Below are 18,558 nucleotides of genomic sequence, written 5' to 3' on the forward strand. Positions count from 1 at the left end.
ACCTCTTCCTGAGAACAGAAAAATAGACAAACAGAGAAACATAATAGTTATCATACACGCCTTTACTTGTTGCTTCCTATCATTCTACGATAACTCAAATGCGTCTTGCTTTAGTACATTAATCTCTCGAATACCTATGTGTTCTAGGAAAATTTGATGCCAATTTCTTTTTAGATTATGATTTTTCGGTGCCTTAAAGCTATCAAGTTGAAAGTATGTTATGTTCCATGCAGATGACCCTTCTACTGGCCGAGCTCGGCCTTTTCAACTTGCTCCATCAATTGACAAAGTTACAAATTGGCTAAAGCCTACTCCTTTGCCATGAATTTTGTTGAGTTACACAAGGTTTGACTTTTTCTGAACAATTCTCAACAACATATATGGATTTAGTAAGACCTTCAGCACCATATCCAAGCATGGCATTAGGTCTTTCATATAGTACATTTACATATGAAGAGCTAAAAATAGCAATAGATGGTTTCTCTAATTTCAACCTACTTGGCCAAGGTGGTTTTGGCTATGTTCTTCAGGGAGTGCTTTCAAGCGGGAAAGTAATTGCAATCAATCAAATAGAAGATGGAAATAGACGAGGGGAGAGGGAATATCAAGAAGAGGTTGAGATCATTAGCCGCTTCCATCACAGACACATCGTTTCCCTTGTTGGTTACTACATTTCTACTACTCATTGAGGGAATTTCATTCACCGTGACATCAAGGATTCTATATTCTTCTAGACTTCAATTTTGAGGAAAATGTATAATGTGCAATTGTTTAATCATTATATAATAATATCGGTCATCTAGGCTATTTACTGAATTCAATACCACATTATCTAGTTAGTTCCTTAAGTTATTCATTTACTTCATATCTTGAAAAGCAATTTGCATCCCTCCAAAGTCCTCAGTACAAGACGAAGATAAGAGAAACGACAAAAGATCTTTGGGCTACAAAAGTTGGTTTCTTGATGGAATCATTAGGAGAACGAAATAATAGACTTTTCGTACACAATCATTTTTGGCATTAGGATTAAATTTTCCATGCAGGATTTAATTTTATCGTTTGAAGCTATTTGGATGTGGATTATACAAGCTGGCATACTAATTCTATGTTGCAGATTTTGGACTTGCAAAGTTTGCTTTTGATAGAGATACTCATGTATCCAATCGAGTACATGGAACTTTTCGGTAAGGCCATTTCTCGTAAATATGATTTGTCTAATTTCGTACCACTAGTGGTTCAGTTTATTTATTTCCTCTTTGAGCATATATTAGTTTTGCCATCTTTTGCTCATGTAAGTCTGCCGAATGCAGCTACCTAGCTCCAGAGTATGTGTTTAGTGGAGAGCTCACAGAGAAATCGGATGTCTTTTCTTTTGGTTTGGTGCTTCTAGAGTTGATAATTGAACGTTGTCCGGCTGACAAAAATTGACCTTTTGTAAAGGATAGTGTCAGAGGCCAACAGTTTCCTAGCCAAGATGGTTTTGGCTATATTCATAATGGAGTGATTTCGAGTGGGAAAGTAGTTGCAATCAAGCAGTTAAAAGCAAGGTGGTTTTTGGGATGTTCATAAGGGACTACTTTCGAGCGAGAAAGTAGTTGCAATCAAGGAGTCAAAAGGTGGAAGTGGACAAGGGGAGTGAGAATTTCAAGCAGAGATTGACATCATTTACTGCATCCATCATAGACACCTTGTAAACCTTGTTGGTTACTGCATTTCTAGTGCTTTGAGAATTCTTGTATACGAGTTTGTTCCAAATAGCACGTTAGAATTTCATTTGCATGGTGCGTATGACTTTGGAGAAATAGATGTATGTCTTTCATGTGATCATGTTGTTTCTAATATCAATCACCTCTCTCTCTCTCTCTCTCTCTCTCTCTCTCTCTCTCTCTCTCTCTCCTCTCTCTCTCTCTCTCTCTCTCTCTCTCTCTCTCTCTTACCTTCTTTTCAAGTTCACACTTGTAACTTTCTTGATATGTAAGGATTCTAGATACCATGCAACTTTGATATTGTATGGTTAATGCCTTTTCGAAATGTTGTTGGAATAGTGGGACCTGTTTATAGGCTCCTTTCATTTTGGAATAAGGAATTCATATATCAAAGTTATTTATCTAACAAATTGGCAATATACTGGGATTCTATTTAATTTCATTCTCCATTAAATTAAATTGTGATTGTTATTTCCAATTGTTGTTGTCCATGACGACAACAACAGCCAAGCCTTCACCCTATAAGGGGCAAAAATTCCCTACCATGAGAAAAAAAAAGGGAAAATTCTTAAGTGATTTTGGTGAAATGGATAACAAACCCCGACACTACAGCCAACTAACACTTTTATAGCAATTCCATAATAATCAACTAACTTGATCTCCACTAAGACACGCATGCATAGGCAACATAGGATGCTTAGTTATTTTGGAGCTCAAAATCTAATTGAAAACATTATATTTATTATAATTGGAAGTATAGGAAAGGATCGCCCAACTATGGGTTGGCCTATGAGAATAAAGATTGCTTTAGGTTCCGCAAGGAGATTGACATATCTACATGAGAACTGTAAGCATGCTTTTTAAACATTATCTAATAAATTTCACGGTTCATCTTTATTGGATTCACTTTTCAAGTAATCCCAAAATCATTCACATGACATCAAGGCTTCTAATATTCTTCTAGATTTCAAATTTGAGGCAAAGGTATGATGCGCAATTGTTTAATCATTACATAATAATATCGGTCGTCTAGGCTATTTATTGAATTCACTACCACATTCTCAAGTTAGTTCATTAAGTTATTGATTTACTTCATATCTTGAAAAGCAATTTACATCCCTCCAAGGTCCTCAATATAAGTCGAAGATAAAAGATACGCCAAAAGATGTTTGGGCTACAAAAGTTGGTTTCTTGATGAAATCATTAGGATAACGAAATAATAGACTTTTCGTCTACAATCATTTTTGGAGTTGGGATTAAATTTTTCATGCAAGATTTAATCTTGTAGTTTGAAGCAATTTGGATGTGGATTGTACAAGATGACATATTGATTCTATGTTGCGGATTTTGGACTTGCAAAGTTTGCTTTTGATACAGATACTTTACGTATCCTGTTAAGTAATGGGAACTTTTGAGTACGGTCATTTCTCGTACATACGATTTGTCTAATTTCATACCATTGATGGTTGAGTTCATTTATTTCCTCTTTGAGCATATATTGGTTTTGTCATCTTTTGCTTAGGTAAGTCTATCGAATGCAGCTACCTAGCTCCAGAGTATGCATTTTGCGGGGAGCTCACTGAGAAATCGGATGTCTTTTCTTTTGGTGTTGTACTTCTAGAGTTGATAATTGAACGTTGTTCGGTTGACAAAAATTGACCCTTAGTAGAGTATAGTGTCATAGGCCAGCATTTCCTTGGCCATGGTGGTTTTGGGTATGTTCATTAGGGACTGCTTTTAAGTAGGAAAGTAGTTGCAATCAAGTAGTTAAAAGGTGAAAGTGCACAAGGGTAGAGGAAAAGCAGAGATTGACATCATTCACTGCATCTATCATAGACACCATATAAACCCACTTGGTTATTGCATTTCTGGTGCTCTGAGAATTCTTGTATATGAGTTTGATTCAAATAGCACGTTATAATTTCATTTGCATAGTGAGTATGACTTTAGAAAAATAGATGTATGAATAGATGTATGCCTTTCATGTGATGATGTTGTTTCTAATATCAATCATCTCTCTCTCTCTCTCTCTCTCTCTCTCTCTCTCTCTCTCTCTCTCTCTCTCTCTCTCTCTCTCTCTCTCTCTCTCTCTCTTCAAGTTCACATTGGTAATTTTCTTGCTTTGTATGGATTATAGCTACTATATAAATTTGATATTCTATGGTTAATGCTTTTTCGGAGTGTTGTTGGAATAATGAGACCTATTTATAGGCTCCTTTCATTTTGGAATAAGGAATTCATATATCAAAGCTTTTTATCTAACAAACTAGCAATACACTGAGATTCTGTTTATTTTCATTCTCCATTAAATTAAATTGTGATTGTTATTTCCAAATATTGTTGTCGGTACAACTGGCAAGCCTTTACCCCGTAAGTAGTAAAAATGCCCTTCAATAAAAAAAAAAGGAAAATTCTCAAGTGAATTTTGGTGAAATGGACAATAAACCCCGAGATTACACCAGCTCACACTATCATAGCAATTCCATAATAATCAGCTAATTTGATCTCCACTAAGATGTGCATGCATCGGCAACATAGGATGCTTAGTTATTTTGGATCTCAAAATCTAATTGAAAACATTCTATTTATTATAACTGTAATTGCAAGAAAGGATCGCTCAACTATGGATTGGCTGCGAGGATAAAGATTGCTTTAGGTTCTGCAAGAGGATTGGCATATCTTAATGAGGCCTATAAGTATGCTTTTTTAAACATTATCTAATAAGTTTCGCGGTTCATCTTTATTGGATTCACTTATCAAGTAATCCCAAAATCATTCACCGTGACAACAAGGCTACTAATATTCTTCTAGACTTCAATTTTGAGGCAAATGTATGATGTGCAATTGTTTAAACATTACATGATAATATTGATCATCTAGGCTATTTATTGAATCATTATCACATTATTAAATTAGTTCCTTAAGTTATTGATTTACTTCAAATCTTGAAAAGCAATTTGCATCCCTCCAAAGTCCTCAGTATAAGCCGAAGATTAGAGAAAAGGAAAAGGATCTTTGGGCTACAAAAGTTGATTTCTTGATGAAATCATTAGGAGAGTGAAATAATAGACTTTTTGTACGCAATCGTTTTTGGCGTTGGGATTAAATTTTTCATGTAGTATTTAATCTTGTTGTTTGAAGCTATTTGGATGTGGATTATACAAGTTGACATACTGATTCTATGTTGCAAATTTCGGACTTGGAAAGTCTGCTTTTGATACAAATATTCATGTATCCAGTTAAGTAATGGGAACTTTGGGGTAAGCCATTTCTCGTGCATGCGATTTGTCTAATTTCATATCACTGATAGTTAGGTTCATTTATATTCTCTTTGAGCGTATAATGGTTTTGTCATCTTTTGCTTATGTAAGTCTACCGAATGCAGCTACCTGGGTCCAGAGTATGCGTTTAGTGGAGAGCTCACTGAGAAATTGGATGTCTTTTCTTTTGGTGTCGTGCTTCTACAATGGATAATTGAACGTCGTTCGGTTGACAAAAATCAACACCTAGTAGAATATAGTGTCACGGGCTAGCAATTCCTTGGCCATGGTGGTTTTGGGTATGTTCATAAGTGACTACTTTCGATCGGGAAAGTAGTTGCAATCAAGCAATTAAAAGGTGAAAGTGGATAAGGGGAGAGGGAGTTTCCAGTAGAGATAGACATCATTCACTGCATCCATCATAGACACCTTATAAACCTTGTTGGTTACTGCATTTCTGGTGCTCTGAGAATTCTTGTGTACGAGTTTGTTCCAAATAGTACGTTAGAATTTCATTTGCATGGCGAGTATGACTTTAGAGAAATAGATATATGTCTTTCATCTTATAATGTCGTTTCAAATATCAATCACCCCTCTCTCTATATATGTTACCTTCTTTCCAAGTTCACATTTGTAATTTTCTTGATATCTATGGATTCTAGCTACCATACAACTTTGATATTCTATGATTAATGCCTTTTTGAATTTGTTTTTTGGAATATTGAGACCTGTTTATAGGCTCCTTTCATTTTGGAATCAAGAATTCATATATCAAGGATGATTATCTAACAAACTGGCAATAGGCTGTGATTCTGTTTATTTTTATTTTCTATTAAATTAAATTGTGATTGTTATTTCCAAATGTTGTTGTCAGTGATGACAACATCCGCCAAGCCTTTACCTTGTGAGCGGCAAAAATTCCCTACAATGAAAAAAAATGGAAAATATCTCAAGTAATTTTGGTGAAATGGATAGCAAACCCTGACATTGCAGCCAGCTAACACTTTCATAACAATTTCATAATAATAAGCTAACTTGATCTCCACTAAGATACGTATGCAAAGGCAACATAGGATGCTTAGTAATTTTGAAGCTCAAAATTTGATTGAGAAAATTATAGTTATTATAATTGGAATTGCAAGAATGTATCGCCCAACTATGGCTTGGCCTACGAGGATAAAGATTGCTTTAGGTTCTACAAGAGGATTGGCATATCTTCATGAGGACAATAAGTATGCTTTTTTAAACCTTATTTAATAAGTTTCACGGTTCATCTTTATTGGATTCACTTATCAGGTAATCCCAAAATCATTCACCATGACAACATGGCTACTAATATTCTTCTAGATTTCAATTTTGAGGCAAAGGTATGATGTGCAATTGTTTAAACATTACATGATAATATCGGTCATCTAGGCTATTTATTGAATCACTACCACATTATCAAATTAGTTCATTAAGTTATTGACTTACTTCATATGTGGAAAAGCAATTTGCATCCCTTCAAGGTCCTTAATATAAGCCGAAGATAAGAGAAACAAAAAAAGATTTTTGGGCAACAAAAGTTGGTTTCTTGATGAAATCATTTGGAGAACAAAATAACAGACTTTCATCTGCAACTATTTTTGGAGTTGGGACTAAATTTTTCATGTAGAATTTAATCTTGTCGTGTAAAGCCATTTGGATGTGGATTATAAAAGCTGACATACTGATTCTATGTTGCAAATTTTGGACTTGCAAAGTTTGCTTTCGATACAAATACTCACGTATCCAGTCGAGTAATGTGCTTTTGGGTAAGGCAATTTCTCGTGCATACGGTTTGTCTAATTTTGTACTACTGATGATTAAGTTCATTCATTTCCTCTTTGAGCATATATTGGTTTTGCAATATTTTGCTGATGTAAGTCTACCGAATGCAGCTACCTAGCTCAAGAGTATGCATCCAATAGGGAGCTCACTAGAAATTAAATGTCTTTTCTTTTGGTGTCGTACTTCAAGAGTTGATAATTGAGCATCGTCAAATTGACAAAAATCGACCATTTGTTGAGGATAGTGTCACGGGCTGGCAATTCCTTGGCGAAGGTGATTTTGGGTATGTTCATAAGAGACTGCTTTCGAGCGGGAAAATAGTTGCAATCAACCAGTTAAAAGGTGGAAGTGGACATGGGGAGAGGAGGAAAGGTTGACATCGTTAACCGCATTCATCATAGACACCTTGTAACCTTTGTTGGTTAATGCATTTTTTGTCCTTAGAGAATTCTTTTTTACGAGTTTGTTCCAAGTAGCATGTTAGAATTTCATTTGCATGGTGAGTATGACTTTAGAGAAATAATTGTATGTCTTTCATATGATATTGTCGTTTCAAATATCAATCACCCCTCTCTCTCTCTCTCTCTCTCTCTCTCTCTCTTACCTTCTTTTCAAGTTCACACTTGTAATTTTCTTGATATGTATGGATTCTAGCTACCATACAACTTTGATATTCTATTTTTTTTTTTTTTTGGTAAAGGTAAGTGTATATATAACTTTCTCAAACACCAAATACAAGCTAAAGCTCAAACCAAGTCCTGACCCTATTAGGACATAACCTGTCCATATAGGGTCAAGAGAGGTCCAGCAAGACTATACAAGACAGAAGGGACACCCCAGGGCCCCGAATGAACAAGAGGGGGAAGAAGGTCACCCAACAAGGCTAACCAAAAGACCTACAAACAACAAAGCAGGTACAAGCCAAAGGAACACGGAAAGCTCAACCACAAAAACACAAAGGAAACAAGGGAAAGCTATACAAAGGAATGCCAACCCAGCCCATTTAAGAAAAAATGGATGGTGAGAGCCCCCAACTCCTTTGTAATCTCCTATTCAATGGTGTGTCTGCAACTCTTCCAAGGGTTGAGGCTTTATCCTTCACCACTTTGATCATATGATTGCGTATACCAGGGATGAAAGTACTCTTGTTTCGGAAAATAGAGTTGTTTCTTTCAGTCCATATTATATGACAAAGGGCTCCAAATGAGAACCTGGAGAGACGATGAGCAAATGATGATCCTCCACAAACCTTCATTGCCCATGTTATATGCTCATGCCATGGCCGGTTACGCCATGGAAGATAGCATTTAGTTGCCCAAAAAAACGCCAAGCTTCTTGTAATGGAGGACTGAAAGAAGAGGTGGTTGATTGAGTCCGGAGTAGTACCACAAAACGCACATAGAGCGGAATCAATCCTGCTATTATGAATAAGCGCAGTCTGTGTAGGCAATCTACCAAGGGAAACTATCCATAGAAGAAAGGAGTGGCGTGGAGCAAAATGATGATCCCATATGAAGGAATGCCACTGAGCGGGGAGTCCCTTTCTTCTTATATGGTTCCAAGCTATCGCCACCGAGAAGGTAGAGGATGGTTGAGGAGCCCAGATCAGCTCATCTTCAATGTCATCCTCAAAAATAGGTGGAGGTTCCGTCCAATTCAATATAGTATCCAAAGTATATGACTGCTGCCATACTGAGTCATAAAAGGCCCGAACAGACGTGTCCCGGGGAATACGAGACTGATAAATGTCCGCATCACTGAACAGAAGGCATAGGGGGCCTTTGTCGTGCCACCAATCAAACCACCATGAGACCGACCGACCATGACCAATTTTCCATCGAAAAATAGTCCGAGCAGAGCCTCGTAGGTCAAGGATTTTCTTCCACGTCCAGGAACAAAAAGTGGGCTTAGAAACAATCCAGAAGTTAGAGCTTTTTATGAAGTTCGAGTGTATCCACTTGCACCACATGGACTCCTTATCGGTGAAAAGAAGCCATATGTGTTTGAGCATCATAGCTCTATTATATTCAGTAAGTCTGCGGATCCCAAGACCTCCTTCTTCTTTAGGAAGGCATACCGTATCCCATGCGACTTTAGCGCCACCCGAACCTAATTCAGGGCCCTTCCAAAGAAATTGTCTCAAAATGGCCTCAATACCATATAGCACCGATTTAGGAAGAGAGAAGATGGTGGCCCAATACACCTGGATAGAATGCAAGACTGATCGAATAAGTTGTAGACGGCCCGCAAAAGACAAGAGCCGATGGGTCCAAGATCGGACACGCGACGTTATGGAATCAATCAAGCATTTACAATCCTCTTTACGAAGCCTCGAGGATATGACAGGCACGCCTAGGTATCGAAAGGGAAGAGATCCTTGTTGAAAACCAAGGCAAAGTAGGAGGCCACTATGTAACTCCGGGTTCCCTCCCGAGAGGTAAATATTGCTTTTCCTGGCATTTGGTCTTAGACCAGACCAATTCGAGAACAAATCAATTGCTTCCTTGATTAGTTGTATAGAACTCAAGTGCGCCTGTGCGAATATAAGGACGTCATCCGCGAAGAAAAGATGGGAGGTTCGCACTTTCTTGCAACGCCAGAACCATTTGAAGTCCGGATTATGAGTTTTATCTCTGAGCATACCGGAGAAGATTTCCATAGCTAAGACAAATAAGTACGGCGAGAGTGGATCTCCCTGTCGTATACCCCGGGTACTAGCAAAAAATCCATGAAACTCCCCATTTATAGCAACTGAGAATTTGGCGGTGGAAATGCAGGCCGAAACTAGCTTGGTAAAGTTTTCCGGAAACTTGTAAGCTGCGAGCACCTTTTGAATGAAGCTCCACTCAATCGTGTCATATGCTTTTTGGAAGTCCACCTTGATGGCGCACTTAGGAAGGTAAGCCTCATGGTGGAAGTCCGCAAACAGCTCCTGGGCGATCATAATGTTGTCACTTATTCTACGATCTCGGACGAATGCCGTTTGGGGCGGTCCAATTATCGAAGGTAAGACCTGCGCGATACGCTTTGCAAGAATTTTGGATATGCATTTATAAAGGGTGTTACAACACGCAATTGGTCGGAAATCATTCATACTCGACGCATTGGGGGTTTTCGGTACCAATGTTAATATGGTATTGTTAATCTCTTTGAGCATGCGGCCAGTTTCAAAGAAGTTCTTGATCGCCCTCAAGATTGAAGGGCCAGTAATCTCCCATGTGAGTTTGAAAAATTCAACATTGAATCCATCTGGCCCAGGAGCCTTGCCTTTGGCAAGTGAAAAAAGTGTGGCTTTAATTTCCTCATCGGTTACTGGTTGTGATAAGAATAGCGCTGATTTTCATCTAAGGTCTTGTCAATAAAACCACTCACCTCCCTGACCGAGGTCCGAACAATGGAAGAGCGCCGGTGAGTAGTTGATGAAAGTGAGATACTATATGATTTCTAACCGCCAATGGTTCTGTAATAAACTCCTCATCGTCTGATGAAACGGATAAAATTCTATTATGAAGACGTCTATGATTGACATGGTGGTGAAAGAACTTGGTATTCATATCCCCTTCCTTAATCCAACGGATTCTGGATTTTTGCCTATAAAAGGATTCTTCTTGAAGTCTTAGGTCGGAAAATATTCTTTGAAGCTCCATTTCTCTTGCAAGAAGGCTCTGGTCGAAGGGGTTCGAGTCCAAGGCCGTCTGAACAATGAATAGGTCCGATCTAGCCTGTTCTGTTCTTGTGGAAATATCCGAGAAGGAACAACGGTTCAAATGTTTCAGCTTAGACTTAAGAGCTTTAAGTTTGCAGCAAACATTGAACATAGGTGTACCCTCAATATGCATATCCCAAACTTGAGTGACTAGATCCAGAAACGTTGGATGAGAAGCCCAAAAGTTGAAAAACTTGAAAGGCTTGTTCGAAGTAGACGGTGGAACAATCTTGATCACCATAGGAGAATGGTCCGAAATACCGGGTGGAGGGAAGTTAGCTTCCGAGTAGGAGAAGATTTGAGACCAACTAGCATTGGTAAGTACTCGGTCAATTTTACGCATTTTCCGGTTGGCACCTGAGGAGTGCGACCATGTGTATCTACAACCAACATAACGGAGATCCTCCAGTCCCGCATGGTCGAGACATTCCTTAAATTCATCAAAAGCTGGAATCCACGGGGTGGAACTGCCCACTCTATCGTCTGGATCTCTAATCGCATTAAAATCCCCAGCAACAAGCCATGGGAGATCACATGAGGAGAGCTGAATAAGGTCAGCCCACAATTGTCTTCGATTCATGAAGGTGTGTTCTCCATATACTACTGTGAGCATACAAGTTTCATTAATGTGCAGCAACCTTGTTTGAGCATGAATTAGTTGAGAAGAGGAGAAATAAAGGTCCATCTCAATCTCATTTGGGTCCCAACCAAGCCATATTCTTCCAAGGGGAGAGAATTCATAATTGGACATCCAATTCCAGTTAGCAAAAAGGGCTTTAGATATCTCAATAAACCGAGAAGCCTTGACTTTAGTTTCTATTATACCAATACAACAAAGATGATTCTTCCTAATAAAGGAGCGAATTTCTGCTTGCCTAAGGGGTCCAACTAGCCCCATAATATTCCATATTCCAAAAAACATATAGGAAGAAAGGGAAAAAACTATCTCTGAGCTTTCCTTGGCCTCCTCCTTTTAGATTCCTTTTTTGAGGAGGACGGGCTAGGAACACTCATAGGGCATTTCGAGCTATGTGTAGAACCGGGAGAGGGTTTGGGCACATCCTCGAGACACCGGATGCAAACGTGCAAGATCTAGTGTTGGGGGGGGACACAAGCGGCGGCTTCCATTTCCAATTACTGTCTTCGAAGCACTAGATGCCTCTAGTTCTACTCGGGAACCAGAGGAGTCTTCAGTGGAATCCTGTGGCGTGGGTAGAGGATCCAGAATCTGCTGATCAGTACATGCAGATGGTTTCTGAGCATTGGTTTGACTCTGGCCCGCCTCAACTTCTTGGGATGGCCCCATCTCATTGGCTTCTCTCTCGGGTTCCATAGAGCAATACGGATCAATAGCCCTGCAATCTGTCCGAACAGAATTCTGTGCTGGCCGGAGAGACAGAGGTACATGGTCGGATACAGTAGCCTTCAAGGGGGGGAGCTGAACAGGATCAGGAGCGAAAACTGATTCTGTGTTTACCGAGTTCTGTGGCACCAGTAAATCTGGAGGGGGCTGATCGTGATCTTCGCAGTCGCCGGAGGGCAAAGGTCGGGAGCGAGGGCATGCTCGATAGCCGGAGTTTTACCTTTCCCGGAATGGACTTGAACCCACCCTTCAGCCCTTTGGAGGTGCACATCCTGACCAGACTTACGAACAGAGTGTGAAGGGCCTGGCGTAGCAGTCTTATTAGTGGACTGAACATGACCACAATCAAACCCATTGGCTCCCTCTTTATGCCCAAAAATACCGCAAGAGGCGCAAGCCATAGGTTTCCACTCATATTCAATATTGATAGTATTCACCTCACCATCCCAGCAGAATTTAACATGTTCAGCTCTTGGTTTGGTGGCTTTGATTACAACACATACTCGCGCAAATGAGATCCTGGTCATCTGTTCAGTTTGAATATCCACATACAATGGTTTGACAATAGCACTGGCTATGCTACCAATGCCAACAGGAGATCATAAGGCCAAAGGAATGTCTCTAAGTCTTACCCAAACCGGGATAGTATCCAGAGCTCCCTTCTTGAGCTTAAGCTTGGAGTGCCATTGTTGTAATAACATAGTACAGCTGAAGATGGACACCGGCCCCGAGTCAATGATCTTTCTGCGGAATTCATTATCAGGAACACGGAAAAAATAAAACCCATTCTCATGTAGTTTGATCTCAGCAACTTTATCCCCCCATGCCTTCCTTATAGCCTCTTCAGTCAGCTTGAAGGGGACTTTCTTCCCTATAAACTGACCTACAACACATTCCAGCCATATGGGATTCTCAGCAGCTGCTATATCTGGAGTGATATCCACGATCTCTTCACCATCCACCACCGTTGGAGGTATATAGGTTAGGCTATACCCTTTGGTTAAAACTCTAGCAACATTTGCCCAAGTTCTGGTTTTAGGTGCAGGAGGTTGCTGCCCTTGGGATTTGTTGGGCAACTGTCCAACCGCATTGGACATTCCAGCATTGTCAGGTTGAGGCCGATCAGAGGACTCTCGAAAATGGGCACGCCTGAGGGACCTGCTCCTAATCTTAGAACGGCCTCTACTACGGCTTCGACTCTGTCCAGAAGGGGGAATAGAAAGGGAAGGCATTTTCCCCCTCTGTTCTGTTCCAGCATTACCATCTGTGCCTTGAGCAGGTTCGGCAGCAGGGGAAGCGGTCATACAAATCCTAGCCTCCTCCATCAATGACCCACAATCAAACCTCTAACTAGTCAACCATATAGAGCAGCACACCACAGCATTGCAACACTCCAGCTACGCAGCTCAGACAAAATCGCTCCAGAACTACCAAATTCAGAACACCAGCCCAACGCTCGGCTAGCCAAGAGAGAAACCAGAATCACAGAGACGGCACCACCTCAGAACAAGGGCATTACCTTAGTAGGTGAGGGCACCATCTGCTTTGGTCCCAAACGCTCAGACGACCAGCAAAGGCGAGAGTAGCAACCCACGAACAGAGAAATCCAGATCTGAATTCGCTGCTGTTATACTGCACAAGAGACGGAATCCTTTAATGAAGTCACAGAGGAGAGTCACGAGGCCTTCGTCGCTGGAGAACAGCTTCAAAAGCCACCGGAATCCATCGGAATCAGAAGAAATCCACCGGGTGAACAGTAACGCCGAGAACCCTAGCAGAGCACATGTTCTGCTCGCATGAACAGTAACCCGAGAAGGTGAAAAAGAGAAAGTCACTTTCAGTCAACTTTGATATTCTATTGTTAATGCCTTTTTGAATTTTTTTTTTTTTGGAACGGTGAGACCTGTTTATAGGCTCCTTTCATTTTGAAATAATGAATTCATATATCAAAGATGGTTTATCTAACAAACTGGCAATAGGCTGGGATTTTGTTTATTTTCATTTTCCATTAAATTAAATTGTGATTGTTATTTCCAAACGTTCTTTTCAGTGATGACAACTGCCAAGCCATATTACCTTGTAAGTGGCAAAAATTCCCTACAATGAAAAAAATGGAAATATCTCAAGTGATTTTGCTGAAATGGACAGCAAACCCTGATATTGTAGCCAGCTAACACTTTCATAGCAATTTCATAATAATCAGCTAACTTGATCTCCACTAAGATATGTATGCATAGGCCACATATGATGCTTAGTAATTTTGGAGCTCAAAATTTGATTGAGAGCATTATGATTATTATAACTGGAATTGCAGGAATGGATCACTCAACTATGGCTTGGCCTACAAAGATAGAGATTGCTTTAGGTTCCGCAAGAGGATTGACATATCTACATGAGGACTGTAAGTACGCTTTTTTAAATCTTATCTAATAAGTTTCGCGGTTCATTTTTATTGGATTCACTTCTTAAGTAATCTCAAAATCATTCACCATCACATCAAGGCTTCTATTATTCTTCTATATTTCAATTTTGAGGCAAAGGTATGATATGTAATTGTTTAGTTATTACATGATAATATCGGTCATCTAGGCCATTTATTGAATTCACCAAATAATAGACTTTTCGTCTACAATCATTTTTGGAGTTTGGATTAAATTTTTCATGCAGGATTTAATCTTGTCATTTGAAGCTATTTGGATGTGGATTATAAAAGATGACATATTGATTATATGTTGCAGATTTTGGACTTGCAAAGGCTGCTTTTGATACAAATACTCATGTATCTAGTTAAGTAATGGGAACTTTTGCGTAAGGCCATTTCTCGTGCCCACAATTTCTCTAATTTCGTACCACTGATGGTTGAGTTCATTTATTTCCTCTTTGAGCATATAGTGGTTTTGTCATCTTTTGCTTTTGTAAGTCTACCGAATGCAGCTACTTAGCTCTAGAGTATGCGTTTAGTGGGGTGCTCGTTGAGAAATCAGATGTCTTTTCTTTTGGTGTCTTCCTTTTAGAGTTAATAATTGAACGTCGTTCGATTGACAAAAATCGACCTTTTGTATAGCATAGTGTCACGGGCCAGTAGTTCCTTGGCCAAGGTGGTTTTGGGTATGTTTATAAGGGACTGCTTTCAAGCGGGAAAGTAGTTGCAATCAAGCAGTTAAAAGGTGGAAGTGGACAAGGGGAGAGGGAATTTCAAGCAGAGATTGACATCATTCACTACATCCATCATATACACCTTGTAAACCTTATTGATTACTGCATTTCTGGTGCTCTGAGAATTCTTGTATACGAGTTTGTTCCAAATAGCACGTTGGAATTTCATTTGCATGGTGAGTATGACTTTAGAGAAATTGATATATGTCTTTCATGTGATGATGTCGTTTCTAATATCAATCACCTCTCTCTCTCTTTTTGTTACCTTATTTCCAAGTTCACACTTTAATTTGCTTGAGATGTATGGATTCTAGCTACCATACAACTTTGATACAATTGTTAATGCCTTTTTGAAGTGTTGTTGGAATAGTCGGACCTATTTATAGGCACCCTTCATTTTGCAATAATCAAAGTTGTTTATCTAACAAAATGGCAATACGCTGGAATTCTGTTTGTTTTCATCTTCCATTAAGTTAAATTGTGATTGTTATTTCCAAATGTTGTTGTCAGTGACGACAACAACCGCCAAGCCTTAACATTGGAAGCGGCAAAAATTCCCTATAATGGAAAAAAAAAATGGGAAAAATCTCAGGACCCTGACATTGCAGTCAGCTAACACTTTCATAACAATTCCATAATAATCATCTAACTTGATTTCCACTGAGATACGCATGCATTGGGAACATAGGATGCTTAGTTATTTTGGAGCTCAAATCTGATTGAGAACTTGACAGTTATTATCACTGGCAATTGTAGGGAAGGATTACCTAAATATAGCTTGGCCTACGAGGATAAAGATTGCTTTAGATTCTGCAAGAGAGTTGGCATATATGCATAAGGACTGTAAGTATGCTTTTTAAACCTTATTTAATAAGTTTCACGGTTCATCTTTATTGGATTCACATCTCGGGTAATCTGAAAATCATTCATCGTGACATCAAGGCTTCTACTATTTTTTAAGACTTCAATTTTGAGACAAATGTATGATGTGCAATTGTTAAATCGTTTCATGATAATATCGGTCATCTAGGCTATTTATTCAATTAACTACCACATTATCTAGTTATTTCTTAAGTCATCGATTTACTTCATATCTTAAAAGCAATTTGCATCCCTCCAAGGTCCTCAGTGTAAGACAAAGATAAGAGAAACGGCAAAAGATTTTTGGGCAACAAAAGTTGGTTTCATGATGAAATCATTAGGAGAATGAAATAATATATTTTTCGTCTACAACTATTTTTGGAGTTAGGACAAAATTTTTAATGCACGATTTAATCTTGTCATGTGAAGCTATTTGGATGTGGATTATAAAATCTAACATAGTGATTCTATGTTGCAGATTTTGGACTTACAAAGTCTGCTATTGATACAAATACTCAAGTATCAAGTCAAGTAATGGGAACTTTTAGGTAATGTCATTTCTTGTGCATATAGTTTGTCTAATTTGGAACCACAAATGATTGAGTTCATTTATTTCCTCTTTGAGCATATATTGATTTTTCATCCTTTGCTAATATAAGTCTACCGAATGCAGCTACCTAGCTGTAGAGTATGCGTCTACTGGGAAGCTCATCGAGAAATCAGATGTCTTTTCCTTCTGTGTCGTGCTTCTAGAGTCAATAATTGAACATCATTTGGCTGACAAAAATTGACCCTTTGTTAAGGATAGCATCATGGGCCAGCAGTTCCTTGGCCAAGATGATTTTGGTTATGTTCATAAGGGAGTGCTTTCGAGCTAGAAAATAGTTTCAACCTAGCAGTTAAAAGTTGGAAGTGAAAAGGGGATAGAGAATTTGAAGCAGATGTTAACATCATCAATCGCATCCATCGCAGGCACCTTGTTTCCTTTGTTGGTTAATGCATTTGTAGTGCTCATAGAGGAAATTTTATTTGCAATGTGAGTGTGACTCTCTCTCTCTCTCTCTCTCTGATAAATGAGAACATTACAGTTATCATAACTGGCAATTGCTGGCAAGGATTGCCCAACTATGGCTTGGCCTATGAGGATAAAGATTGATTTAGGTTCCACAAGAGGGTTGGCGTATTTGCATGAGGACTCTAAGTATGCTTTTTAAACCTTATCTAATAAGTTTTGCGGTACATCTTTATTGATTCACTTCTTAGGTAATCCTAAAATCATTCACATGACATCAAGGCTTCTAATATTCTTTTAGACTTCAATTTTGAGGCAAAGGTATGATGTGCAATTATTTAATCATTACATGTTAATATCAGTCATCAATGATATTTATTGAATTCTCTACCACATGATCTAGTTAATTCCTTAAGTTATTGATTTACTTCATATCTTGAAAAGCAATTTGCATCCCTCGAAAATCCTCAGTATAAGCCAAAGATAAGGGAAACGGCAAAAGATATTTAGCTACAAAAGTTGGTTTCATGATGACATCATTAGGAGAACAAAATAATGGACTTTTTTGGAGTTGGAATAAAATTTTCAATGCAGGATTTAATATTGTTGTGTGAAATTATTTGGATGTGGATTATAAAATCTGACAAACTGATTCTATGTTGTTGATTTTTGATTTGCAAAGTCTGCTTTTGATACAGATACTCATGTATCTAGTCGAGTAATGGGAACGTTTGGGTAAGGCCATTTCTCGTGCATACGGTTTGTCTAATTTGGTATCACAGATGGTTGAGTTCATTTATTTCCTCTTTGAGCATGTATTGATTTTGTCATCTTTTACTAATGTAAGTCTACCGGATACGGCTACGTAGCCCCAGAGTATGTGTCTAGTGGAGAGCTCACTGAGAAATTATATGTTTTTTCTTTTGTTGTCGTGCTTCTACAGTTGATAATTGAGCGTCATCCAATTGACAAAAAATCGACCCATTGTTGAGTGTAGTGTCACGGGCCGACAGTTCCTTGGCCAAGCTGATTTTGGCTATGTTCATAAGGGAGTACTTTCGAGCGAGAAAGTAGTTGCAATGGAGCAGTTAAAGCTGGAAGTGAAAAGGGAAGAGGGAATTTTAAGCAGAAGTTGACATCATCAATCGCATCCACGCAAGCACCTTGTTTCCCTGGCCGGTTACTGCATTTATGGTGCTCATATAAGGAATTTCATTTACATGGTGAGTGTGACTCTCTCTCTCTCTCTCTCTCTCTCTCTCTCTCTCTCTCTCTCTCTCTCTCTCTCTCTCTCTCTCTCTCCCTCTGATAAATGAGAACGTTATAGTTATTATAACTAGCAATTGCATGGAAGGATCGTCCAACTATGGCTTGGTCAATGAGGATAACGATTGCTTGAGGTTCTACAAGAGGGTTGGTGTATTTGCATGATGACTCTAAGTATGCTTTTCTAAACCTCATCTAATAAGTTTTGCGGTGCATCTTTATTGGATTCACTTCTTAGGTAATCCTAAAATCATTCACCGTGATATCAAGGATTCTAATATTCTTCTAGACTTCAATTTTGAGTCAAAGGTATGATATGCAATTGTTTAATCATTACATGATAATGTCGGTCATCTAAGCTATTTATTCAATTCACTATCACATTATCCAGTTAGTTCTTAAGTTATTTATTTACTTCA

General features: G+C 38.8%; 1 protein-coding gene and 1 pseudogene across 1 annotated transcript; both read left to right on the forward strand.

The window, feature by feature from the left end:
- Positions 1-416: 416 nt before the first annotated feature.
- On the forward strand, positions 417-14,953 carry LOC115685137 (proline-rich receptor-like protein kinase PERK1; annotated as a pseudogene).
- Positions 14,933-17,174, forward strand: LOC115685140 (proline-rich receptor-like protein kinase PERK5; the record flags this gene model as incomplete). Its single annotated transcript, XM_056316678.1, has 3 exons — positions 14,933-15,176; positions 15,757-15,843; positions 17,125-17,174. Coding segments are annotated over 3 exons (381 nt in total), but the record flags the coding sequence as incomplete, so codon positions are not given.
- Positions 17,175-18,558: the final 1,384 nt, after the last annotated feature.

Source organism: Syzygium oleosum, unplaced genomic scaffold (genome assembly GCF_021117445.2).
Source record: "Syzygium oleosum isolate NSW1041296 unplaced genomic scaffold, Sole_v2.1 Sole_v2.12, whole genome shotgun sequence".
NCBI classification, from domain to species: Eukaryota; Viridiplantae; Streptophyta; class Magnoliopsida; order Myrtales; family Myrtaceae; genus Syzygium; species Syzygium oleosum.